At 33.9% G+C, this 27,441-nt stretch overlaps 3 protein-coding genes and 1 long non-coding RNA gene across 4 annotated transcripts; all 4 read left to right on the top strand.

Moving 5' to 3' along the window:
- Window positions 1-318: 318 nt before the first annotated feature.
- LOC126706961 (uncharacterized) lies at window positions 319-2,430 on the top strand. Its single transcript, XR_007648773.1, has 3 exons — window positions 319-483; window positions 1,087-1,140; window positions 2,108-2,430. It is a non-coding gene; the product is annotated as an uncharacterized LOC126706961 (long non-coding RNA).
- A 5,280-nt stretch (window positions 2,431-7,710) lies between these two features.
- Window positions 7,711-10,503, top strand: LOC126704884 (probable glycosyltransferase At5g25310). The gene is made up of 5 exons (XM_050403875.1): window positions 7,711-8,340; window positions 8,529-8,785; window positions 9,233-9,357; window positions 10,078-10,256; window positions 10,474-10,503. The coding sequence occupies exons 1-5, from the start codon at window positions 7,711-7,713 to the stop codon at window positions 10,501-10,503; spliced, it is 1,221 nt and encodes a 406-aa protein (XP_050259832.1).
- A 5,824-nt stretch (window positions 10,504-16,327) lies between these two features.
- Window positions 16,328-17,254, top strand: LOC126704883 (uncharacterized). The gene is made up of 2 exons (XM_050403874.1): window positions 16,328-16,501; window positions 16,622-17,254. Exons 1-2 carry the CDS (start codon window positions 16,328-16,330, stop codon window positions 17,252-17,254), a joined length of 807 nt encoding a protein of 268 aa, XP_050259831.1.
- A 4,806-nt stretch (window positions 17,255-22,060) lies between these two features.
- Window positions 22,061-24,686, top strand: LOC126704882 (probable glycosyltransferase At5g25310). Its single transcript, XM_050403873.1, has 5 exons — window positions 22,061-22,690; window positions 22,879-23,135; window positions 23,586-23,710; window positions 24,387-24,580; window positions 24,669-24,686. The coding sequence occupies exons 1-5, from the start codon at window positions 22,061-22,063 to the stop codon at window positions 24,684-24,686; spliced, it is 1,224 nt and encodes a 407-aa protein (XP_050259830.1).
- The last annotated feature ends 2,755 nt before the right edge of the window (window positions 24,687-27,441 follow it).

The raw sequence follows: 27,441 nt of genomic DNA, 5'->3' as shown, positions 1-27,441 counted from the left end.
CTTATCGTAAACTTTATTCATATCAACTTTATAGGCAACCAACCAAGTTTTCCACCTCCTAGTCTTTCTAATTTTCTCAACCAGGTCATGTGCTAACAACAGATCATCATAAATCATTAATTAAAAATGACATTTTTTTAACAAAATCAAAACATAGCTGTTGTAACATCCCGTGAGTTTTTTTTTTTTTTTTTTTTTTTTTTTTTTTTTAAAAGGTAAGTCAGAATTTTTGTGGACCAAATGTGCCCCCACCTAACCCCACTACCCATCACACAATCCACTCCCTCTTTTCTCTCTTTGGCCGGTCACTCCTACTCTTGTTCTCCTTTTCTTTTTCTTTTTCAGTCAACACAACACACATTCACACACTCCTCTCCCTCACCCTCCCACCGGTACATTCCTCATCATCACCCCTACCATTTTTTCCAGCAAAATCACTAGAAAATCCTCAAGAACATCACATCTTCACACAAGTTAATTGAGGTAGAATTTTTAATCTCTTTTGATGAGTATTATGTTCTTGTTTGAGGTTATTTTACCCAAGCTTTAATATTGATTTTCATGTGATTTAAGAGCTTTGGAAATGATATTCATATGTTATACATATGGGTTTTGGTCTTGGTGGATGTATTTGATGAGTGTGTTCATGATTTTTACAATGTTGGGTATCTAAGGCTTGTGATGGTGAAAATTTAGGGGTTTTGAGGTATCTTTTGTGAAATAAATTGTGAATATAATTTTATGGTTTATTTGGAGCTAGTTTAAGATCTAAATTGTTTGTTTGAAAGGATATTGTGATTTTGGTGTCATGGGTCTCTTGATGATGTTGTGAAAACCATGTGGAAACTATTTATAAATTATTGAGGTTTTGATGTTAGAAATAATACCTTGTATGATTCATAAGTATAATGGGAGTCTATGTCTTGTAAAGTAATTGGTTGAGAAACTTTGGAGATGCAAAATATTATTTGTGAGGCTAAATCTAGGCTTGCCTAATTTAGTGCTTATTTGGCAATTCCTAATATGTAGCTAGATACAATTTCAAGCTTTGTGCTCATTGTGATAGATTTGCTTCACATTGTTTAGGCTCTAGCTAATCTCCCCTTGGAGCTTGGAGAATTAGGATTTTGCGGTTGCTAGGTAAGTAGCTTTTTAATGGGTATTTTTGAAAAATAACCATATCTTATAAATATTGTTTTTGGGTCAAACACATTTTGGAAAATTAATGGTGGAACTATGTTTTTCTAAAAGGTGTTGTGTTATGACCCTACTATATATATGATTATATATGAAAATGCATATTCTTATTGCATATATGATTTGTTAGCGAAGAAAGACTAGCATCTTTGATTAAATTCTAGAAAATGCGTATTATGGATTTATTGCATTATTTGCAAAAATATAAAGATGCTTTATCTTGGCCTATGTTATTTGGGAAGTTAATATAAAATCTCTTTGGCAAGAAATAAGTTGAAGGCATTGAGAACCTTGTGAATATCTTGGGCATTCAAATGTTTTATGAAACTACTTAGAAGTGAAATTATGTATTTTGAATTAAAGTTATGTGAGCTCTTTATGTTCTACCCTTGTGCTGTGACATGTGATTACTCGGTGATTACCTAGCTAGATACTATAGTCTGTGTGACATTAGTATCTTAGCACCCGTCTTTGTGATGGTTATTAGTTCCGGCTTTGTGTCAGCGATGAGTTCTGGCTTTGTGTCGGCAGTTTAGTTCCGGCTTTGTGTCGGCAATGAGTTCCGGTTTTGTGTCGGCAATTATCATGTGGCCTTGGGTTAGATTTTCTGGTTTGGAACGGTGTTGTTATTGCTCATAGTATAGTAAGTAGTTTTATGTTGAGATATTTTGAGGAATATATAGTATGTAATCTCATGAGAACATTTTGAGAAGCTTTGTGCTGTGTCAATTTATTCATTCTTGTCATATTATTTTTGGGAAATGGTTTTGTAGAAACTATTTGGAAACTCCCGAATTAAAAGCATGATTTGTAAATTGTTACCATCATGAAACTTGCATTTCCCCCACCCCCTTTAATTATGCTACTTACTGGGCTTTGTCTCATTCCATTATTTTTTATAACTTTTCAGAGTAGGCAACAATCTTTTGAGATAGCTTTTTGGTGGCTAATAGTAGTTAGACTAACTACTGATGGAGGTTGAATTTTTGTGTAATGGATATATTAGATGGTGTACATCTTAGTCTAGGCTTGACTCATTCTTTTGTATATTATAGTGGTTATGACTGTATTTCCACTGTTGGGACAAGCTGTTGTTATGTAATTGTTGTTTTCAGACCTCTATTCTTTTGTGGCCTATGGTCCTTGTAATTCATGCTTAGAGCTCTGACTTACTCTGAAAGTATATTCTATGGGATGATTATGATAATTCTTGTTGTTGGCACTTGATAATAATTATGTGGACTAAATTGTCAAAAAGGAAAAATTTACAGGTACTTGAGACGTCTCTCTCATGTTTTGGACCCTTTGGGGTTTGGGGCGTGACAGCTGTTCTTTATTAAAATAAGGTTAAAGTGCAAAATACTTTATTGGGACTAGAAACAATGATGCAAATCATGCAAAGGAAGGAAAGATAACAAAATAGATCCGGGAGGTATCAACAGGTCATGATCAATTCTTATTTCTTAATCACCCAAAGCAAGCAATACCAGCTAAAGAGATGAATTCTCCTTGTTTTTCAATAAGAAGATAGGCATTTAAGGCAATGGAAGAATTAAAATGTGCAAGCAAAATCTTTAGCTTACACAGATTACATTTGACAGAATGAGAAACTTTTTGAATAAATAATACAAGTAAAACATGAAGAACATTTAGTATAAGTGTAAAGACAAGCTATTTAAATATGTAACTTCCCCAAAAAAAAGCTCTATTGAGCACATTTTATTAAAGGCCAGCTAGATGACCATAATCAAAATCCTACATTTTCCTTGAATTGAACAAATCATTTCCTCACATAAATTTGGTTATTCAAAGTTACAAATGCCTCACAGTATCAGATATGGTATTTGCAGCAAACTCTGCACCCCCCCCAAAATCTATCGAGTACAATGCATGCCAATCATCCATTACCAATAAACCCAGAAAAAAAAAAGAGTCCTTACTTTTGTGAGGTAGTCGAAGCCAACCACTGAGGGAGAAAGACTGAGCGAGGCAGAGACGGAGCAACGGGAGCGAGAGGCAGCAATGGCGTCGGAGCGACGAAGCGAGAGGGAGCGAAGGCAACGGAGTGAGAGGGGGAATGAGAGTGAGACTGAGCGAGAGAGACTGAGAGTGAGAGAGAGAGAGACTGAGAGAGTGAGAGTGAGAGTGAGAGAGAGAGAGACTAAGAGAGTGAGAGTGAGAGGGAATGAGATTGAGAGAGTAACTGTGTGTTTTTGAACTTGAGTTTTTTTGAGTGCATGCGATGATGGACATGTGGACCAAAAGGAAACCAAGTACAATGGACTCAATTTCCTTTAAACCAAACCGAGTCCAATGAACTCAGTTTCTGGGCTTGCAAACCGAGTCCAATGAGCTCGGTTTCTTGGCTTACAAACCAAGTCCAATGAACTTGATTTCTAGCCTACGTGTACACTCTGGCCACCTCAGCTGCTGGCAAAACAAGAAACTCGAGTACAATATACTCAATTTTATAACCCAAAAATCAACTCCTCTGAACTCAAATTGTTAGAAACCAAATATGTTTGAAATGTTTCCTAACTAATGATATTGTTTGGGTTTTATAGTTATTTTCTAAAAAAATTCATAAAATACTCTCATAAAGCTATTAGAATTTTCTTAGGACATTAGCATGTAGTTAGATTTTTTTTTTTTTTTTTTTTTTTTTTTTTTTTTTTGTCTTGAACTCTTTTAAGGGATATGTTTTGGAATTTTACTTTTATTCTTTGGATGATTTTCGCTTAAATCATTTTTTGTTGTACAATTTTTTTTAATCTTTGTAGCTTTATAATTTTCCACACAAAGAATGTGTTTCATATATTTCGTTGTTGGAAACATTGCTGCCTCTTAGAATTTATTGCTGGTGTATAGCAGAATTGATCATTCGGAGGATGATGCAGAACTTAATAAGAAATTATGCCCGTGCCTGAAAACCCAATTTTATATCGCCTGTATTGCAGTATCGATCCTTGACGGATGTGTTCCGGGTAAAATCATCTTTCCCTAAGCTTTTTTTTTTTTTCTTTTCTTTTCTTTTACTGCAATGGTGAAGACTTTTGTGTGACTGTGTGAAGCCTTACCAACTTGCAATAGGAGCTAGTACAGAAAGCTTGAGCTTTTAAATACAGAATATTCCTCAAATAGGCATACAATGCATTAAGGTTTCCTAGCCTTAGCTAGGTGAATAAAACCTTACTTATGGCCTGTGACTTTCAAGAAATAGCCTAGAATAGCTTTAAAGATTAATAAAATATCCATCTCACAATGCTAAGAGTCTTTTGTTTCTAATGCATCTTATATCCCCAATGCAAGCCTTTTGCAAGCTCAGTTTTCTCTTCACATTATGGTATATCTTTTGGTTTTGAAGTGATCATTGGATGGGATTACAACATCTATTATCCTTTCGATTTCTTCTTTTAAAGACCAGATTCTTTTTTTCTTTCTTTTATCATTTTCAAAACGATTCTCTTCTTATTGCTTTTTGAATTACATTATGTGCCACTCTGCAGTTGTCCGCTAAGCAAACTAGATTTGCCATTCAAAGATACTCTAGATTGGACAAAATTTTCTGTGACAGTCACCAGGAATGAAGACCTCCTACAGTACATCGTTAAGGACAGAGAAAATCAGCAGTACACCGTTAAGGACATAGACAATCAGACCTTCACCAAATTGCATAACAATTTACTCAAAGGTAAAAAATGCTCTAACTTCTTCCCCCACCGAAAGAACATCTTGATTTTCTTTCTTGATCTAATCTGCTTCATTTTAAATTTTACATTATGTGTTGCGCTAGAAGTGTTGGTTCTTTAGTCATTAAATTTTGCTTATGGTACAAGAAACTAGATAAATTAAATTACAATCAATATGAATGTAGTGTCATGCATTACAGCATTATCTTTGTTCCCAAAAGAAAATGTTATATTATCAATTTCATTATCATAAAATGCAAGACTATCCTAATTTGAAGTAATGTGAGTTCCTAGTGTTCACAGCTTGAGAAAGTTAAATCTAAAAAACTCTTCACATCAATGTGAGAAATTATATAATCTCCTAGAAATTTTTTAGACCTAGGATTACAAACTGACTTATCCTCTAAAATTTCCTTCTTTGTGAATCAGGTACAAAAGCACTTTAAATGGAATACACCTCCAGTCAGATTCGATGCTTTTCATATGGTCATGTACGAACTCTGGCGACGCAGACATTCATCTTTCAACATTACTTGACTGCATGTTTCTCGCCATTCAAATTCTTTCTGCTCACATCAAACAGATGAATATTTCTGTTACCTGTAGAATGTTAACATTGATGAAATGTTTCCATTAGTGATACATGATTTGTTGATCCAACTGCTAAGACACTTTTAGAGGTACAAATGCACAATGATTTGTTGCTCAGCATCTTTAAGCAAGTTTTAAAACTATTGTGCATCAATATGATTTGACTTCAAGGGTATATATAAATTGTGCTTGAGACCAATATGATTTTTTTTTTTTTTTTTTGGGTTTAAGAATTGACAGCAATATATGATATATAAAAAGTCATTCATGAGTATATTAAATGATATCTTATTTAAGAAAACCCATAAAACATTCTCATATTCATTATATTTTTGTTTATCAGTTAAGGATTTTTTTTTCATAAATAAGTCGTTTTTCAATTTTTTCCAAAATTAATTCCACTAATGAAAGAAAATGTTTTTAATAGTTTGATTAATCACAAGTAAAACTTACCTAAATTTTTGTTATTAGGCAATTCCCAATAACTGCATGCTTAGGTGCTCTATTGATGAATGATGACCATCCTAGGACATATATCTATATATAATTAAAGACCCAAAGAGAGAGAGAGAGAGAGAGAGAGAGAGAGAGAGAGAGAGAGAGAGAGAGAGAGAGAGAGAGGACGGTGTTTGAAAAGAAGTACCAACGAATCAAAGATGACAAACACAATTAGAGAGTTATTCTAAGACCACAACCAATTTCACACACATTTTCACAATTATCCTATGTACAAACTATCACTAGATTGCCGGTCAATTTCATATGGACACATAATTTTTTTTCCACTACTCACCATCAATCATATTAGATAGTTGTAAAAATGAATGTAAAATTACTTGTAGTCCTAGAATTTTTCATACAAGAAATGAAATGAATACTCAATAACAAGGAACACACTTTAGCCATAGAACACCAAACCACATCTAACATCAAATCAAAGATGAAAAAAAATAAAAGTTTGCTAAATAGACACCAACCTCTATCCCACTTTATGCTCCACCAATCATGGCATGTCAATTATTTTTTTTTTGGCAAAAATACATTCTTGATCCTTACATTTTAGGTCATTTTTCACTTTAGTCCCCACTTTTTTTGAGCTTCTATTTTAGTCCCAAAAATAATTTTTTTTTAAATCATTTTCAATTTAGTCCCTACCGCCATTTCACAATTGAAAGGTAGGGACTAAATTGAAAATTATTTTCGATTTTTAGGGACTAAAATAGGAGATCAAAAAAAGTGGGAACCAAAGTGGAAAATTGCCCAAAATGTAAAGATCAAAAAGGTATTTTAGCCTTCTTTTTTTTTTTTTTCATTTTAAACTTTGATTATTTTATAAGAAAAGTCAAATGAATATATGTATAAAAGAAAGGAAATTCTAAAATTTCTTATTGGATAATATAACAGTAGCATCTCAACTCTGGCATAGAACCAACAATCCGAGCGGCATCCGAGTGAAATATTGATGTTATAATCTGAAAACATTCACAGTACTATTCTACTGCTGCACTCAGCTACCATCTTGTTCATTCGTGTTAAGATGGCTGTATGGCGGTGCTTACAATAAAGATGATGCCCATGGGACGTGGAAAAAGCTTAGATTTAGATTTATTCATGACCCTTTTTCCTTTACTATTTTCAGATTTTTCTAAATTAGAGGTCAATTTTCCACTTTGAGGGACAAAACCCTGCACAACACGGGGTCTAGTAGTCTTAACAGAAGACATATGAGAGGAAGATGCACCTTCTACAAAACCTAGCCCAATCTTATTAGAAGTGGACTTCTAAACACTTAACATCTAAAATAGCTTTTACATCTCAGTATTCTGATCTAATATCAAGTAGAGAAATTTTATAAACCAAAAAAAAAAAATTAATTAATTTTTTTTCTTTTTTTGTGTGAAGCTCAAGTCTCTTGATGAAATTGAGTTGAGGCTTGTACCTTGCAATCCTATCCAAAAAAAAAAAAAAAAAACGAATGACACTAATTAATTTTTACTGTTATGCAGTAGAGCCACACTGCGTGTAACAGATTTTAACAGTAGAACACTAACATTGATTTTCCCTCTCTAAATCTCTCTCTATATATAAGACCAATTAACTTCTACAGCTCCTACTAACTAACTTACCTACCTTCCTCACTTCTTTTCCAAGAAACCAACTTTGTTTTCCTTCTCCCGCTCTAGAGAAAATCCATATTTCCAAGAGAAAGTAAGAAAGAAAGAAAAACCCAACCATGGTCAAGAAGATTATCCAAGGCATTTGCATTTGGAATCCACGCAACCATTTACTACTCACAGCTTTTCTGTGCGGTGCAATCTTTTTCATCGCAGTGCACACTGTGCAGTACTACTCCCTCAACAACAACCCTTTGTTGAGCGACATTCATCCACCTTTCAATGTTTCTTTACCGAAGCATGAAGACTCGGACTTCATCTCTGGTCCCCATTACCCTCCACCAACTCCAACTGGCAGCCACAATTACAAGAAAGCTGAATGGGATGAAGATTCGAAGCATGAAGACTCAGACTTCATCGTTAGTCCCCATTACCCTGCACCAACACCAACTGGCAGCCACAATTACAAGAAAGCTGAATGGGATGAGGATTCAAACTACCGGGTTGATTTTTCATCGACTTACAAAGAAATGGAAAGCAAATTCAAGGTGTATGTGTACCAAGATGATGTTCTCAACAAGTACTACAAGTTTCCCTTCCCCACTACTGATCCTGATAGACTCACATGGGAGTATAGAAACGAGGGCTACTTCTTCCGTAATATCAATATGAGCACCTTCCTCACCACCGATCCTAAGCAGGCTCAGCTCTTCTTTATTCCAATTCGCACCCATCTAATGCAATCCACGGTATCTATAATGATTTAGTTTATAATCTTTGAGATTTATTGTTATCTTTGTATTTATTTGTCTATATTTCTTTTAAAGAATAACATCACTTTGCTCTTGCTTTCGACAATATGCATGTGTTAAAGCTGATTCTTGGTATTATTCAAGAACAGAACCGTTTTGATAATGGACTTTCTTGTGGCATGCAGGGACCCTATAAGAAAATGGCAATTGTAGTCAAGAATTATGTCCAAAGCTTGGTCAATGAACACCCTTATTGGAATCGAAGCCAAGGAGCTGATCACTTTTTTGTGAACTGCCACAAAATTGGTGTGTTGGCAACCAGAAATTTTCCATTACTCAAGAATGCAATTCGAGTTCTGTGTGCAACTTGGCATGCTTTCGAATTTGATCGATCCAAGGATATGTTTCTCCCACCTCCTGGATATGATTTTAAAGAATATAGGTATATAGCTCGTATACGCAAGAAAAAATAAATAAATAAATAAATAAAAAATCTCTTTTTTCAGTGGCACACATGTTCTAAGCATGGTTGTTTCATTTAGTTCTTCATCTGCTACATGGGTTTTTCCCCCCCTTGGACAACTACCCCACTTTTCTTTTTCTTTTTTATGCCTAGCAAAAATTTACTTTCTCTATTGGAAAATTGTCAAACTTTGTATTAATTGGAGAATAAAATCCTTTTGTTGCATTTGTTTTGCCAATTTCTCATGGTACATTAAGGGCATTGTTGCTTGGTCTTTAACTCTTTTAAGGGCATTGTTTTGGCATTTACTTTATTTCTTTGGCTAATATTGCATGCATCATCCAGCATAGTCAGTTTTGGTTGTACAAGTTTGTATTTCTATGTATCTTTAAATCTTCCACGCAAATAATGTGTTTCATATTGCAGGAGAAGATTAGTTAAATCAAAAATTTCGGAGGATCTTGAAATAGACGTCTGCTCATGCTCTATGGCCCTATACTATTATTATGCTGCCTGTATAACAGAAGCGATAGTTGAGAACTGTATTCCTGGTAATATCATCTTCCCCAAGACTCTTTTTTTAAATGCTATGGTTTTCTATAAATTAACCTTACCGTCTCTCTGTGAAAATTTTTACATTAATCTTAGACATGTCCTTGTGCATTGCATCATTTCCTTCTATTGAAAACACTTTTTGAGAATGCACAAATTCTTTAGCAAAGAAGTAAATTTATCTGTAAAACTAACAATAAAAAAGAAACTTAAAAGCAAAATTTAACAATCCCACCAAGCTATAGAACTAAGCGAAAGTGTCATCCTTAATGGTTGATTTGTGTAAAACTTAGTATAAAACAGTCCCTTGGCCGAACAACCTCCCAAAATTAAGCTATAGAATTATAGCATCTACCTTTGTTTCGGATTAAAATAATAACCCATGACCTGTGACTTTCAAAAAGTAACCTTGCATAATTTTAAAAGATAAATAAAGTTTTAATCTCTAAATGATAATAGTCTTTTTGTTGTTATGCATGTCATCTACCAAACTGGGGAAATTTAGCTCATTACATAAGCTGTAGTTTTATATTCACATTATGCTTATGAAGTGATTGTAGAATAAGCTTATGGCATGTATTATGCTTTTGATCTTCTTTCTTTTGAAGGTCATTTCTTTTTTCCTTTTTTTATCTTTCTGCTGACACCAGATTTACTTTTATTTTTCCAATATGATCTCCTCTATTTGCTTTTCTAAGCAGTTTGTGTGTTACTTGCAGTTGTCTCGTTCAGAAACCCTGATTTGCCATTCAATAATACTCTTGATTGGACAAAATTTTCTGTAATAGCCTCCGAGAAATATGTTCCTGTGGACGATATAATCCCGCAGCTGCAGGACAATGTTAAAGACATAGAAGATGAAAAAACATTAGTCAAATTGTTTAGCAACTTACACGAGGTAATTATGTTCTGATGTCTTTATCTGATCTTGTTTATATTTAACTATGTGCTTCATTTTACATTTTTTCTTAACAATTTTTTTCCCAGCATGTTGTGTTGCTCTATAAAACTATTAAATTTTGATGTTGGCATAAAAAAGCCTATAAATGAAAAGACAATTGATATGAATGTCTTGTCATGCATTATGATATTATCTTTTTCTTAATTCTCTAAAGACAATTGGTGTTTCAAACACTGATTTCTAGAATGCATATTAGCTAAAATGATCTTTAATTTTCCTTTTTCACTCAACTTGGTAACATAAAGCTGAGTTTACTAGTTTGTTTGATTTGTGCTCAAAAAGAAAAAGGTTACTAGATCAATTACACTAGTACAACATGCAAAACTGTCCGAACTTAAAGTAATGTGGGGTTCTAGTATTCATAGCTTGAGAAAGCTAAATCTGGAAAATGCTTCTCAGAAATGTGAGAAATGATATATTCTCCTTGAAATGATACAGACCTAGAATTACAAACTGACTTGTCTTTTAAAATTCTTCTTCTTTGTGAATCAGGTCCAATCCCATTTTTCCTGGTGTACATCTCCAGTCAAATTCGATGCTTTTCATATGTTCATGTACGAACTCTGGCTGCACATAAACCAGTAAATCATTGGAAGACATTCCAACTTTTTTCTCTATACTTGAAATCTGTGCATCAGCATGAAGGAGGAAGACTGGAAATATTTATCTTAAATGATGTGAAGCAAAAAACATATGCTTGATTTCTTTTTTCTTTTTTCTTCATATAAATCTTACCAATGGAGTCATGTTGTAATAGCATATTGAGCCAATGTTATAGCAAGAAGGAACTTGGAACTTGGAAGCCCTTTAAAGCTTCTCAATCTAGTCCTTTTTTTCATCCTTTCTTTTGAGAACAATCTAGTTCTTTTAATTTGTACTACTCTTTGAATAATGTGGCAGTTTAGGACGTTTTGGGTCATTTATGTGAGATGTCTAGACAAAAAGCTAGTCTTAAAGTTCAAAATTGGTTTTCTTAGTGGCATTCTTGGTATTAAGGAGGGCTACTTATATAGGAAAATATTTGGGCTTTCTTTTTGTGATTTTGGATTAGTTTTATGCTGAAAAGCTTATTTATTTATTTGCCAAATGTGCTATTTGGTAATTCTTAGAAAATGTTCTAAAAATTGCTGAAAAACTGTGCTTTGAGAATTTATTCTAGAAATTTTCTTTTTATAGAGTTTTCCCCCTAAAAACTTATTTGGCAATATGTTTCCGTTTTGGATTTTTTATTACAAGTTTGCCACAGCCTTATTTGGAAAAGAAAACATTGATACTGAAACACAAAATGGGTGTCCTCCAAAAACTCATCTGCAGTGTTTTTGGGACATGATTTTTAAGATGAGTTTTCAAAAACAATGGTCCAAACCTTTTTTTTTATATATATTTTGAGTTAGTGGAATAGATTTAATGTAAATAAAAACACTTCATATTTACAATGATGAACACAGAATTCAAAAAATTACAAAGAAAAGCTAAGAGAGTTGTGAAACTCAAAAACAGAGGTACAATGAGTGAAAACCCCAAGCCTAAGACCATTCAAACAAGGTGTGAAGCAGTGACAATTTCATCTAATCATGGAACCTCTCAATGTTTTGAAACATACAAGACTTGCACTCCTTCCATACTAAACACATCAAACAAGATGTCACTGAATTCCAAACTATCGAGGAGTGCTTTCGAAAGTGTCATAGGCATTATCCACTGGACTCCAGACATAGGGAAGACTTCACACCACAAGGCATAACTAACATCACAATGAAGCAATAAGTGACTCAGTTTCTCCACTACACCAACACAAGTAACACCAACCTACTAAGTTATAAAACCCTGATTACTAAAGAAACGTTTTAGAATTACCAGTATAGCGTACTTGTGATTAATCATGCAAATTTAGCAATGGCATTGGCAAACTAAAGATTTTAGAAAGGAAAAAAAATTCAACATAAAAGGAGAAACTTAAAAGTTAAAGAGAAGTTATGGTAAGAGGGCATACTGTAACTGTGATTTAGTCCTTTTGAAAAACAAAATTGAGAAGAAGACAACTATTCATTGCATTGAAGAAAAGAGATGGGCATTAGACTCAGCTTCAGCAATATTAGCAATACAATCGGGCACATCCCTGAACCAAATGGAAGAAATATCCAGAAACAGTGCAGCCTAGTTAACGCTTGTCATGCTCAGACTTCCATGCTCGCAAATGTGATGTATTTTCCGGTGGATTTCTGAGAGCATTTGTAACTGATAAAGAGTCACTTCGAAAATTATGAGCATTTATATTAGTGATTTAGTATAGGTCGGGAGTATACCAAGACATAGTTTTGTAAAGAAGAAAAGAGATGGAAATTGCAAGGGACGGGCAATTGAAGGGTCTGAAATTCTGGATAGCCGATTGAATTGATGGATAAGAGTTGAGAAAGAGAAAGAGGAGCCAGAGGAGTAGTGTTAAAAGATGAGGTGGAAGTTGAAAAAAAAAAATTGGATTAGTTATCAAAGAAGGGTGCCAGTTGACAGAACCTCATGTTCTCCAGCATGAGGGCTCTTATAAATATATATATATATATATATTGATATTAATATTAATATTGATTGATTGATTATGTCTCTCTATGGTGAGATTAGGACTATCCAACCCTATTGATCAAGTTGTAATAGTTTTGAAAGGGTTGACATTTTTCATTATCTTAATACAATTGAAACGTTTGTAAACTCTTTGTAACTTTGTAATTGGGATGATTTTCCTTTGGTAGCCAATGACAGATTTGTTAACTCCAATCCATATTTCATCACATGGGAATGGACTATCCCAGTCCCACCAGACCACAGTTCAGGCAATTGGGCACATGCCTTAACCACAAATGGATATGTAAAGGAGTCTGGATAAAAAATTATGCACTTTGAAGGAAGAGTGTGATGGCTTCGTAAAGATCATCATCATAAGCTAAAAACGAAGGCCTTCGTTTGTAATAAAGTTGGCTGCTTGATGCAAATAACATTATGAAGAACAAAGAGTTTTTTTTGTTTTCCTTTTCCTATTTGAATTAAGATTTATTTACTCTATTACTTTGAATTAAAATCCTTTTCCTAGTTGAATTGGGATTTTAATTATTTTTCTTTTCCTAATTAAATTGTTTTTCATTTCTCAAGTAGAAGTAGATTTATTATTTCTTTTCCTAAAAGGAGTAGGGGAAATTCTATTCCTATAAATACTCTTTATAGAGAGGTTATTTATGTTATGTGTGTTTTTTTAATAAAAGTTTGCTAGAGAGGTTTTCTCTATTATTTTGCCTATGAGCCTAGTGTTCATGTAAAACTTAGGTTTCGTGGAAAAGTTGTAGTAATTGTATGTTATAGATTCTGCTTCTACACGCCTACGCTGCATCAATTGGTATCAAAGCACGGTTAGGTTCCTACCATGGCACGGAGAGGATCACGTGGGGGAAGGCACATTGCTATAGATGGTGAGCATGAATGCGATGAGATTGCACGCAATACGCAACTAGAGGCACACTTTCAGCGGATGGAAGAGCAGTTTGAGGCACTGACAAAGTAGCTTGCTGCCTTAGCCGTTGTTAACCAGCCTCGAAACCATAGTCCAACTCTACATTTAGTGGAGGAAAATGAGGTAAACTATAATGTTGAGGATGAGATGGAAAATCTGTTTGCTGGACATAGAAGGAGGAGGGAGAAACCCTTGGTTTCATACAATTCAAACATATGGGAATTTGGGTTCAAATTAGATATTCCAAAGTTCAAAGGTTGTTTACAACCTAATCCTAGATTGGATTGCTGCGGTTGAAGAAATTTTGGAGTTTAAGGAGGTGCCGCAAGACAAAAGAGTTTCTTTGGTGGCGACCAAATTCAGAGGACGTGTTGCTGCATGGTGGCAGCAATTAAAGCAATGTCATATTCGCCAAGGTAAATCTAAAATCAATACTTGGGAAAAAATTTTGAAATATACGTGTGCTACATTCTTGCCCCATAATTATATGCGTACATTATATCAACAACTACACAATCTTAGGCAAGATACACAATCTATAGATGTGTATACTTGAGAGTTTTATCAACTTATAGCTAGAGTTGACCTTGCAGATTCGAAAGATCAATTAGTTTCACGTTATATTAGGGGCATAAGGCAACAATTTCAAGATACTTTGAATTTATTTGACCCAATTTCTATATCCAAAGCCCATTAGAGAGCTTTGCATTTAGAGAAGACGATGAATAGGAGGACTAATATGGTTTCAAATAGTAGTGGCAGCCGACTATCACCAGTAGCTCCTCCTTGTGGTACAACTACACAATCTACACAAGAAAAAGGCCTAGTTAATCTAGCTAATTGACAACCCAACCGCACTACAGCTAGTAGTTCTAGCCCTTGATGTTTCAAGTGTGGTGAGGCAGGGCATAGAATGGCTAATTACAAGAAGGGTGGCTGGTATGGTAAGGGTTTATTTATTGAGAATGAAGAATGTGCTGATGATCATTTAAATACCTTTGAGTAAGAAGTTGTTTATGATGCTAAAGAGGAAGAGGAGTATGTGTAAGGGGATGATGGCCCTTTGTTAGTAACAAGAAGGGCATGTTTCACACCTCGTAAATCTGAAGGTGAGGATTGGCTCCGAAGCAATATCTTTCAAACTACATGTACTATGGGGGGCAAGGTATGTAGACTTATTATTGATTCTGGAAGCTATGAGAATGTGGTATTGGAAGAGGCTATTCAAAAATTGGGATTAGCAATAAAGAAGCACCCTAACCCTTACAAACTATCTTGGCTCAAAAAGGGCAATGAGGTAACTGTATCTAAACATTGCTTGGTTTCTTTTTCTATTGGGTTGAAATATAAGGATAATGCATGGTGTGATGTGGTTGTTATGGATGCATGTCATCTTCTCCTTGGTAGACCATGGCAATATGATAGAGAGGTTCAACATGATGGTAGGAAGAATACATACCGTTTCATGTTTGGTAGCACAAAAATTGTGTTGTTGCCTTGTAAGGAGATTGAACCTAAGCCAACTTCAAGAGGGGGTAAGAATCTCTTAGCTAAAAAGGCATTTGTTGAAGAGATGTTTGATTCAGGGTTGGTGTTTGTATTGTTGGGAAAGGAGAGCTCAAAGGGTAGTGTAGTACCAGGGGCTGTGAAATCTTTATTAGATGAATTTGCAAATGTATTTCCTAATGATCTACTTGAAGGGTTACCACCACTCCAAGATATACAACACCAAATTGATCTTGTACCAAGTTCTAATCTACCTAATCGCCCACACTACCGCATGAGCCCAAAAGAGCATGAAGAACTTGGAAGACAAGTAGAGGGTTTGTTGTTAAAAGGGCACATTAGAGAGAGTCTTAGTCCCTGTGCCGTGCCAGCCTTACTCACACCCAAAAAGGATGGATCATGGCGAATGCGCGTAGACAGTCGTGTCATCAACAAAATCACAATCTGGTATAGATTCCCTATTCTTTGGTTGGATGATTTACTTCATCAATTGAGTGGTGCTATAGTGTTTTCTAAGTTGGATCTAAAAAGTGGGCACCATCAAATTTGAGTACATCGTAGTGATGAGTGGAAGATAGCATTCAAGACATGTGAAGGGTTATATGAGTGGCTAGTAATGCCATTCGGACTTTCTAATGCTCCTAGCACCTTCATGCGTGTTATGAACCAGATTTTTTGCCCCTTCATCGGCAAGTTTGTTGTAGTTTATTTTAATGATATCCTGATATATAGTGCCAATATTGATTTACATCTCCAACATCTTCAAGAGGTACTCATAGTTCTAAGTAGGGAGAAATTTTATACTGCCATAGCCAAATGTTCTTTTATGACAGATAGTGTTTTATTTCTTGGTTATGTGGTGTCTAAGGATGGATTATCAGTTGATGAATCAAATTTTACTGCTATTAAACAATGGCCAATACCAACCACAGTCCATGAGGTCCGCAATTTCCATGTGTTGGTGTCATTCTACCGATGATTTATCCCTGACTTTAGTACCATCATGGCACCAATTTTAGATTGCATGAAGGCTAGTAAGTTTTTGTGGACAACTGAAGCCACAAAGGCGTTTCATCAGATCAAGGAAAAGCTTACTACAGTGCCTATTCTAGCTCTTCCTGATTTCTCTCAACCATTTAAGTTACATTGTGATGCATCCAAGGTTGGAATTGGAGCTGTTCTTAGTTAAAATGCCAAACCAGTGGCCTACTTTAGTGAGAAGTTGAGTGGGTCAAAATTGAATTACAGCACTTATAATTTGGAATTCTATGCAATAATTTGCACTTTAAAGCATTAGAGTTCTTATTTGGCCTATTATGAGTTTGTCCTCTATTCTGATCATGATGCTTTAAAGCATATCAATAGCCAAGACAAGCTCTCATCTCGGAATGCAATTTGGGCTGCTTATATTCAACAATTTTCTTTTGTCATCAAGCATAAATCCGGAGCATTGAATAGAGTGGCAGATGCTCTTAGTCGATGGGCCTCTTTGCTCATCACAATGCAAACCAAAGTGCTGGGGTTTGATTTATTTCATGAGTTGCTTTCTAGTGACCCATACTTTGGCCCTATACTGAATGATGTGGCAACAAGAAAGCGGTTCGACCTCCTTATACACAATGGTTTCCTTTTTAAAGGGAATCAACTATGCATTCCTGATAGTAGCCTACGCTTAAGGGTTATTCAAGAGTTGCATAATGAAGGCCATATGGGACGTGATAAAACCATGAAGCTTGTGACAAACTCTTACTTTTGGCCAACCATGCGAAAGGAGATTACCAAGTTTGTTGAGAGGTGTCGTATTTGTCAAGTTTCCAAGGGCACTACAACCAATGTTGGCCTATATATGCCTCTTCCCATACCAGACCAGCCATGGATTTCATGTCAGTATGGATTTTATCTTGGGATTACCGCATACACAACGAGGTAACGATTCAATTTTTGTTGTTGTGGACCGGTTTTCCAAAATGGCCCACTTTATTGCTTGTAAGAAGACCTTAGATGCAGTTAATGTCGCTCAACTTTACTTTAGAAAGGTCTATCGCCTCCATGGCTTGCCACAATCAATTGTTTCAGACCATGATGTGCATTTTCTTAGTCACTTCTGGCGTTGCTTATGGCGTTTGGCCAACACCACACTTAATTTTAGTAGTGCCTATCATCCTTAAATCGATGGTCAAACAGAAGTGGTAAACCGTTCCTTGGGCAATTTACTTCGAAACTTGGTGAGTGATCATCTTATATCATGGGATCAACGCTTGTACTAGGCAAAATTTGCTTACAACCATTCTGTTAATCGTAGCACTGTCTTCAGTCCCTTTGTTATTACTTGTGGCTACAACCCACGCACACCCCTTGATTTGGCTCCAATCCCTGACTTGAAGCGTATTAATGTGAAAGCTGAGGATCTAATCACACAAATTCAAGAAACTAGTTGCATACCCACACGTTATGCGTGATAATTTTTTTAGGATGATCTCATTAAATATTTTATTAATACTATAATTTTAGTTATTAACCATTGGTTTTTCATTGGTTTTTAAGTTAATATAAACCTTAAATATTCTTTTTTTTTACCTTTACACACACACACACACACATATATATAATGTGAATTTTTATGCATACCTTTAAGAAAACTTTATATATTTCATTTCTTTAGATGCGTAAAATTATAGACTACTACTCCATAATGATAGTGGCTAATTAATTTTTTTTTTTTTAGTGATCTCATTTGCAATGCTTTTTACTATTATTGTATATTTAGTAACTGATGATTTACATAATAAAGACATTAAATGAGAGGTAGCATTGTTCATTAGATTTTCAAAAATAATAATATATGAAAATTATATATATATATATATATATGTGTGTGTGTGTGTGTGTGTGTGTGTGTGTGTGTGTGTGTTATAAATAAGGTTAAATGAAAGGTCAAAAAAGAAATTTTAAAATTTTCTAACTTTATTTCTTATGTAATTTCTACTACTACCACAGAACATCTTTTTTTTTTTTTTTTTTTTTTTTTTTTTTTTTTTTTTAAATTTTTATGACTAATATGGTTTCCATAGTTAGAATTTGATTAGCTTTAAATTTAAATTTAGTACTATGATTGTATTTAATTATTGATTTAATTTTTTAAGTGAATTTAACGGTTTATTTTACTACACTGTAAAGTTTTTAATGTTCTCCATACGATAATCTCTATTTTATTTTTTACTTATTTTTACAACCTCTTTGTTTTCCAATCAACGGTTACTAATTGACGCTTGATTTTTTTTCTTTATCTACTCTTTATTATTTTGTATTGTTTTTTTTTCTTTACCATCTCTCTCTCTCTCTCTCTCTCTCTCTCTCTCTCTCTCCATTGGCAACCTATCGTTATCCAAAATTGGATGATGATTCTATGACATTAATTATGCATTATTAGTTTTTTTATTTATTTAATTTAGTGTTTCTAACTTGATTTGTTTTGTATTTCATTTTTCCTTTGATGCATTGGGTGTGAGAATGAGTGTTTCCCTAGCATTACTTCACTTAATAAGGATAATTTTATTTATTTAATTTAGGCAAAATATTATGTAAGGACTCAATTTGTAACGATCCCAAATTCGTATTGGGTTCGAACGTTAAAGGCCCAAACAATAAATTTGTAGAGCGTGGATGTCAAAGAACTAGATTAAGATTAACTCCAAAAGAAAAACGATTAAACTTCACGTTTATAGATAGATTAGCACTAATATAACGATCAATTTCTCCTTGAAACAAGTTCAGTTCTTTTTTTTATAAGGTTTTCTTCTAAGTACTCTTTGTATAGAAATTTCGATCCCTTTTCTCAATGCATTCTTCCATGTTATATACTGCCCTCTTGGTGTCATCTTCACCACACACGTGTAGGTTGGGTTCGGGAGATCCCTTCTTGTCCCATCCAACACCTCCTGGAACCTCAAACCAGCAGCTGTAAGGCTGCCTCATCACTGTTCAGGCATCACCTCCACATTAATGCGGCCAGAGAGTTGGTTGAGAGGCAATTAATGCGGAGGCAATTAATGCGGAGGCAGCTGTTGTTAAAGATATTTATTTACCTTTTCTTTCTTATCCTTCGTCCCTTGTCCCACCTTCAGTGGTAATGTAGCTCTGAGGTGTGTTTGCAACAATGTGGCGTTCAGGTCGTCCTTGGACTCATACTGCCGAGAAGGATTTTGTCCTCGGACGAATATTGAACTTACCTCACGTGATATCTACTCTCCTTTTCATTTGGTTACCCTTATAACCTGATATGGGCCTCCTCGGACGGTTTTACGTCCTCGGATGGGCCACAGACCCAGTTAACACGATTTTAATAATTTATTGATTAACCAGCCCCCACATATTATATTTTAAATTTTTTAAATTAAAAAGGAGAGGAAATATAAATAATTTAATGATATATATAAGGGATGTGGCTGAATTTAAATGTTAAATAAAATTATATGAGAAAAAAGTAAAAATAAAATATATAACAATAAACACTAACTTATCCAAATCATTCTATTTAATATAATAATAATATATTCTTATATATTATCTTTAATTCTTTATAATATAATATAATAACATTTAACAATCAAAGTGATAAAAAGAAAAAATAAATAAAAATAAAAAACTTAAAACACAAAACACAAAACTAAATTTCATCAACCAAAATAGAATTCTAAAGAATACAACACTTTATCAAGCTAAAATAGAGATGCAAGAAAAATAAAAATAAAATCCACCAAAAAATAGAGGGAGAAAGAGTGGGAAATAACCCATTTTTTGTGAGAGAAAATTATGTAAAGAATAAAAGAGTGAATGACAAATTTATACTAAGAGAATGATAATAAAAAGAAACAAAATAAAGAAAGATAAAAGGAAAGAGGAAGAGTGATATCAAGGTAGAATGTTTGGGGAGATGAAAAGGTAAAAGGAATGAGAAAGGTTGGAGAAAGTGTAATTGTTAAAAAAATGAGTACAATTTGATGAGCATAATTTTCTTTTATTTGAATTTAAGTAAAATATTACATTTTTTATTTTTTAAAACAAAAAGAGAGAGAAAATATCAATAATTTAATGATGAGGAGGATGTGGTTGAATTTGAATATTGAATAAAATAAGATGAGAAGAAAAAAAAATTAAAAGATATAACAATAAACACTAAATTATCCAAATTATGCTATGTAATGGAATACTATTATATTTTTATCTAGTATCTTTAGTTTTTTATAACGTAATTGGATAAAATCTAACGATCAAAGAGAAATAATAATAATAATAATAATAACTTAAAACACAAAACTAAATCGTATTAACCTAAATTAGAGTTCTAAAAAACAAAAAAAAAAAAATTATCAACCTAAAACGGAGATGCAATAAAAATAAAAATCCACCAAAACATTGAGAGAGAGAGAGAGAGAGAGAGAGAGAACCTTTTTTGTGAGAGATAACTAAATAAAGAATGGAAGAGAGAATGATAAATTTATAGTAAAGGGGAGTGAACAAGAAGAGACAAATAAAGGAAGATGAAGGAAAAGATGAATAGTGATATTAAAATAGAGGATAGTGGGAAGATGAAAAGGTAAGGGAAGAAGAAAAATGAAGAAAGTGTAAATATTTAAAAAAAAAAAAAAAGTGAATGTCAAAAAAAATTATAGGAAAATTGGAAATACAAAGGAAAAAAAAAATATATATATATATATATATATATGTTAAAACCGACAAAGATGAATATGTAAAGTTAATAATTTATCAATATTTTTTTTGTAAAAAAAAGAATAATAATTATGTGACAAATGATGTGGCAATGAGGTGGTGCAATAGGAGTTCAACGGCAATAAATACTACGCTTCAGCTTTTAGTAATATATAAATTCATACGGCTACTACTAAGCATTTATAGGAGACTTTTGCTAAGTACAAACAAGTCGCTAACAAGAAACGTCAAATAGTAGAATTTGAGATTGGTGATTTTGTTTGGAAAATTTTGACCAAAGGCCGCTTTCTTACTGGAGAGTACAACAAACTAGCTGCTAGAAAGATTGGTCTAAATTCTTAACAGAAGACATATTAGAGGAAGATGCACCTTCTACAAAACCTAGCCCAATCTTATTAGAAGTGGACTTCTAAACACTTAACATCTAAAATAGCTTTTACATCTCAGTATTCTGATCTAATACCAAGTAGAGAAATTTTATAAACCAAAAAAAAAAAAAAAAAAAAAAATTTTATTTTTTTTCTTTTGTGTGAAGCTCAAGTCTCTTGATGAAATCGAGTTGAAGCTTATACCTTGCATGGTTGTCAAAATGCTGATCCTGAATCTTCAAATCCTAATATCTTACAATCCTACCCAAAAAAAAAAAAACGATCTAGATCAATAAAGAATTTTTCATGGTGTAGGATAAACATGGGATCGTGATCTTGCATGAAGGGAATGTAAAAATCCTACCTCAAAAAAAGAAAAAAGAAAGACACTAATTAATTTTTACTGTTATGCAGTAGTGCCACACTGCGTGTAACAGATTTTAACAGTAGAACACAAACATTGATTTTCCCTCTCCAAATCTCTCTCTATATATAAGACCAATTAACTTCTACAGCTCCTACTAACTAACTTACCTACCTTCCTCACTTCTTTTCCAAGAAACCAACTTTGATTTCCTTCTCCCGCTCTAGAGAAAATCCAATCTCCAAAAGAAAGAAAAAAACAACCCTTTGCAACCATGGTCAAGAAGATTATCCAAGGCATTCACATTTGGAATCCACGCAACCATTTACTACTCACAGCTTTTCTGTGCGGTGCAATCTTTTTCATCGCAGTGCACACTGTGCAGTACTACTCCCTCAACAACAACCCTTTGTTGAGCGACATTCATCCACCTTTCAATGTTTCTTTACCGAAGCATGAAGACTCGGACTTCATCTCTGGTCCCCATTACCCTCCACCAACTCCAACTGGCAGCCACAATTACAAGAAAGCTGAATGGGATGAAGATTCGAAGCATGAAGAAACAGACTTCATCGTTAGTCCCCATTACCCTGCACCAACACCAACTGGCAGCCACAATTACAAGAAAGCTGAATGGGATGAGGATTCAAACTACCGGGTTGATTTTTCATCGACTTACAAAGAAATGGAAAGCAAATTCAAGGTGTATGTGTACCAAGATGATGTTCTCAACAAGTACTACAAGTTTCCCTTCCCCATTACTGATCCTGATAGACTCACATGGGAGTATAGAAACGAGGGCTACTTCTTCCGTAATATCAATATGAGCACCTTCCTCACCACCGATCCTAAGCAGGCTCAGCTCTTCTTTATTCCTATTCGCACCCATCTAATGCAATCCACGGTATCTATAATGATTTAGTTTATAATCTTTGAGATTTATTGTTATCTTTGTATTTATTTGTCTATATTTCTTTCAAAGAATAACATCACTTTGCTCTTGCTTTTGACAATATGCATGTGTTAAAGCTGTTTCTTGGTATTATTCAAGAACAGAACCGTTTTGATAATGGACTTTCTTGTGGCATGCAGGGACCCTATAAGAAAATGGCAATTGTAGTCCAGAATTATGTCCAAAGCTTGATCAATGAACACCCTTATTGGAATCGAAGCCAAGGAGCTGATCACTTTTTTGTGAACTGCCACAAAATTGGTGTGTTGGCAACCAGAAATTTTCCATTACTCAAGAATGCAATTCGAGTTCTGTGTGCAACTTGGCATGCTTTCGAATTTGATCAATCCAAGGATATGTTTCTCCCACCTCCTGGATATGATTTTATAGAATATAGGTATATAGCTCTTATACTCAAGAAAAAATAAATAAACAAATAAATAATCTCTTTTTTCAGTGGTACACATGTTCTAAGCATGGTTGTTTCATTTAGTTCTTCATCTGCTACATGGGTTTTGCCCCCCTCTTGGACGACTACCCCACTTTTCTTTTTCTTTTTCTTTTTTATGCCTAGCAAAAATTTACTTTCTCTATTGGAAAATTGTCAAACTTTGTATTAATTGGAGAATAAAATCCTTTTGTTGCATTTGTTTTGCCAATTTCTCATGGTACATTAAGGGCATTGTTGCTTGGTCTTGAACTCTTTTAAGGGCATTGTTTTGGCATTTACTTTATTTCTTTGGCTAATATTGCATGCATCATCCAGCATAGTCAGTTTTGGTTGTACAAGTTTGTATTTCTATGTATCTTTAAATCTTCCACGCAAATAATGTGTTTCATATTGCAGGAGAAGATTAGTTAAATCAAAAATTTCGGAGGATCTTGAAATAGACGTCTGCTCATGCTCTATGGCCCTATACTATTACTATGCTGCCTGCATAACAGAAGCGATAGTTGAGAACTGTATTCCTGGTAATATCATCTTCCCCAAGACTCTTTTTTTAAATGCTATGGTTTTCTATAAATTAACCTTACTGTCTCTCTGTGAAAATTTTTACATTAATCTTAGACATGTCCTTGTGCATTGCATCATTTCCTTCTATTGAAAACACTTTTTGAGAATGCACAAACTCTTTAGCAAAGAAGTAAATTTATCTGCAAAACTAACAATAAAATAGAAACTTAAAGCAAAATTTAACAATCTCACCAAGCTATAGAACTAAGCGAAAGTTTCATCCTTAATGGTTGATTTGTGTAAAACTTAGTATAAAATAGTTCCTTGGCCAAACAACCTCCCAAAATTAAGCTATAGCATCTACCTTTGTTTCGGATTCCATGGCCTGTGACTTTCAAAAAATAACCCTGCATAATTTTAAAAGATAAATAAAGTACTAAATGGTAATAGTCATTTCGTTGTTATGCACGTCATCTACCAAACTGGGGAAATTTAGCTCATTACATAACCTTTAGTTTCATATTCACATTATGCCTATGAAGTGATTGTAGAATAAGCTTATGGCATGTATTATGCTTATGATCTTCTTTCTTTTGAAGGTCATTTCTTTTTTTCTTTTTTTTTTCTTTCTGCTGACACCAGGTTTACTTTTATATTTCCAATATGATCTCTTCTAATTGCTTTTCTAAGCAGTTTGTGTGTTACTTGCAGTTGTCTCGTTCAGAAACCCTGATTTGCCATTCAATAATACTCTTGATTGGACAAAATTTTCTGTAATAGCCTCCGAGAAATATGTTCCTGTGGATGATATAATCCAGCAGCTGCAGGACAATGTTAAAGACATAGAAGATGAAACATTAGTCAAATTGTTTAGCAACTTACACGAGGTAAACAATGTTCTGATGTCTTTATCTGATCTTGTTTATAAAACTATGTGCTTCATTTTACATTTTTTCTTAACAATTTTTTTCCCAGCATGTTGTGTTGCTCTAGAAAATTATTAAATTTTGATGTGGGCATAAAAAAGCCTATAAATGAAAAGACAATTGATATGAATGTCTTGTCATGCATTATGATATTATCTTTTTCTTAATTCCCTAAAGACAATTGGTGTTTCAAACACTGATTTCTAGAATGCATATTAGCTAAAATGATCTTTAATTTTCCTTTTTCACTTAACTTGGTAACTTAAAGTTGAGTTTACTAGTTTGTTTGATTTGTGCTCAAAAAGAAAAGGTTACAACATGCAAAACTGTCCGAACTTAAAGTAATGTGGGGTTCTAGTATTCAAAGCTTGAGAAAGCTAAATCTGGAAAATGCTTCTCAGAAATGTGAGAAATGATATATTCTGCTTGAAATGATACAGACCTTGAATTACAAACTGACTTATCTTTTAAAATTCCTCTTCTTTGTGAATCAGGTCCAATCCCACTTTTCCTGGTGTACTTCTCCAGTCAAATTCGATGCTTTTCATATGTTCATGTACGAACTCTGGCTGCGCATAAACCAGTAAATCATTGGAAGACATTCCAACTTTTTTCTCTATACTTGAAATATGTGCATCAGCATGAAGGAGGAAGACTGGAAATATTTATCTAGAATGATGTGAAGCAAAAAACATATGCTTGATTTCTTTGTTCTTTTTTCTTCATGTAAATCTTACCAATGGAGTCATGTTGTAATAGCATATTGAGCCAATGTTATAGCAAGAAGGAAATTGGAACTTGGAAGCCCTTTAAAGCTTCTCAATCTAGTCCTTTTTTTCATCTTTTCTTTTGAGAACAATCTAGTTCTTTTAATTTGTACTACTCTTTGAATAATGTGGCAGTTTAGGACGTTTTGGGTCATTTATGTGAGATGTCCCAAAAAATCTAATCTTAAAGTTCAAAATTGGTTTTCTTAGTGGCATTCTTGGTACTAAGGAGGGCTACTTATATTGGAAAATATTTAGGCTTTCTTAGTGTGATTTTGGAATAGTTTTATGCTGAAAATCTTATTTATTTATTTGCCAAATGTGCTATTTGGTAATTCTGAGAAAATGTTCTAAAAATCACTGAAAAACTGTGCTTTAAGAATTTATTCTTGAAATTTTTTTATAGTGTTTTCCCCCTAAAAACTAATTTGGCAATATGTTTCTGTTTTGGATTTTTTCTTACAAGTTTGCCACAGCCTTATCTGGAAAAGAAAACATTGATACTGAAACACAAAATGGGTGTCCTCCAAAAACTCATCTGCACAGTGTTTTTGGGACATGATTTTTAAGATGAGTTTTCAAAAACAATGGGTCCAAACGTTTTTTTTATATATTTTGAGTTAGTGGAATAGATGTAATGTAAATAAAAACACTTCATATTTACAGTGATGAACACAGAGTTCAAAAAATTACAAAGAAAAGCTAAGAGAGTTGTGAAACTCAAAAACAGAGGTACAATGAGTAAAATCCCCAAACCTAAGACCATTCAAACAAGGTGTGAAGCAGTGACAATTTCATCTAATCAAGGAACCTCTAAATGTTTTGAAACGTACAAGACTTGCACTCCTTCCATACTAAACACATCAAACAAGATGTCACTGAATTCCAAACTATCGGGGAGTGCTTTCGAAACTAATTCTGTCACCAATTCAAAACTAATAAAAGTGTCATAGGCATTATCCACTGGACTCCAGACATAGGGAAGACTTCACACCACAAGGCATAACTAACATCACAATGAAGCAATAAGTGACTCAGTTTCTCCACTACACCAACACAAGTAACACCAACCTACTAAGTTATAAAACCCTGATTACTAAAAAAACGTTCTAGAATTACCACAATAGTGTACTTGTGATTAATCATGCAAAGTTAGCAATGGCATTGGCAAACTAAAGATTTTAGAAAGAAAAAAAATATTCAACATAAAAAGGAGAAACTTAAAAGTTAAAGAGAAGTTATGGTAAGAGGGCATACTGTAACTGCGATTTAGTCCTTTTGAGAAACAAAATTGAGAAAAAGACAAATATTCATTGCATTGAAGAAAAGAGATAATTACAGATGGGCATTAGGCTCAGCTTCAGCAATATTAGCAATAGAATCAGGCACATCCCTGAACCAAATGGAAGAACTATCCAGAAACAGTGCAGCCTAGTTAACTTAACACTTGACATGCTCAGACTTCCATGCTCGTAAATGTGATGCAGCAAGCTTTGCATCCTCATTGAGATGGCCGAACCTTGATGTATTTTCTGGTGGATTGCTGAGAGCATTTGAAACTGATAAAGAGTCACTTCGAAAATTGTGAGCATTTATATTAGTGATTTAGCATAGGTCGGAAGTATACTAAGACATAGTTTTGTAAAGAAGAAAAGAGATGGAAATTGCAAGGGATGGGCAATTGAAGGGTCTGAAATTTTGAATAGTCGATGGAATTGATGGAGAAGAGTTGAGAGAGAGAAAGAGGACTCAGAGGAGTAGTGTTAAAAGATGAGGTGGAAGTTGAAAAAAAAAAAATTTTGATGAGTTATCAAAGAAGGGTGCCAGTTGGCAGAACCTCATGCTCTCTAGTATAAGGGCTCATATATATATATATATATATATTGATATTAATATTAATATTGATTGATTGATTATGTCTCTCTATGGTGAGATTAGGACTATTCAACCCTATTGATCAAGTTGTAATGGTTTTGGAGGGGTTGACATTTTTCATTATCTTAATACAATCGAAACGTTTGTAAACTCTTTGTAACTTTGTAATTGGGATGATTT

This window comes from Quercus robur, chromosome 11 (genome assembly GCF_932294415.1).
Source record: "Quercus robur chromosome 11, dhQueRobu3.1, whole genome shotgun sequence".
Lineage (NCBI taxonomy): Eukaryota > Viridiplantae > Streptophyta > Magnoliopsida > Fagales > Fagaceae > Quercus > Quercus robur.
Note: the sequence above shows the minus strand (reverse complement) of the source record. Positions and strands in the feature narration are given on the sequence as shown.

Coding starts and splice junctions, on each gene's coding strand:
- LOC126704884 (XM_050403875.1), top strand. CDS start 7,711: ATGGTCAAGAAGATTATCCAAGGCATTTGCATTTGGAATCCACGCAAC. Junction 9,358..10,077: donor AGTTGAGAACTGTATTCCTG/GTAATATCATCT, acceptor TGTTACTTGCAG/TTGTCTCGTTCAGAAACCCT. Junction 10,257..10,473: donor TGTTTAGCAACTTACACGAG/GTAATTATGTTC, acceptor AATTCTCTAAAG/ACAATTGGTGTTTCAAACAC.
- LOC126704883 (XM_050403874.1), top strand. CDS start 16,328: ATGGCACCAATTTTAGATTGCATGAAGGCTAGTAAGTTTTTGTGGACA. Junction 16,502..16,621: donor CCAAGGTTGGAATTGGAGCT/GTTCTTAGTTAA, acceptor TTAAAGCATTAG/AGTTCTTATTTGGCCTATTA.
- LOC126704882 (XM_050403873.1), top strand. CDS start 22,061: ATGGTCAAGAAGATTATCCAAGGCATTCACATTTGGAATCCACGCAAC. Junction 22,691..22,878: donor CCCATCTAATGCAATCCACG/GTATCTATAATG, acceptor TGTGGCATGCAG/GGACCCTATAAGAAAATGGC. Junction 23,136..23,585: donor TATGATTTTATAGAATATAG/GTATATAGCTCT, acceptor TTCATATTGCAG/GAGAAGATTAGTTAAATCAA.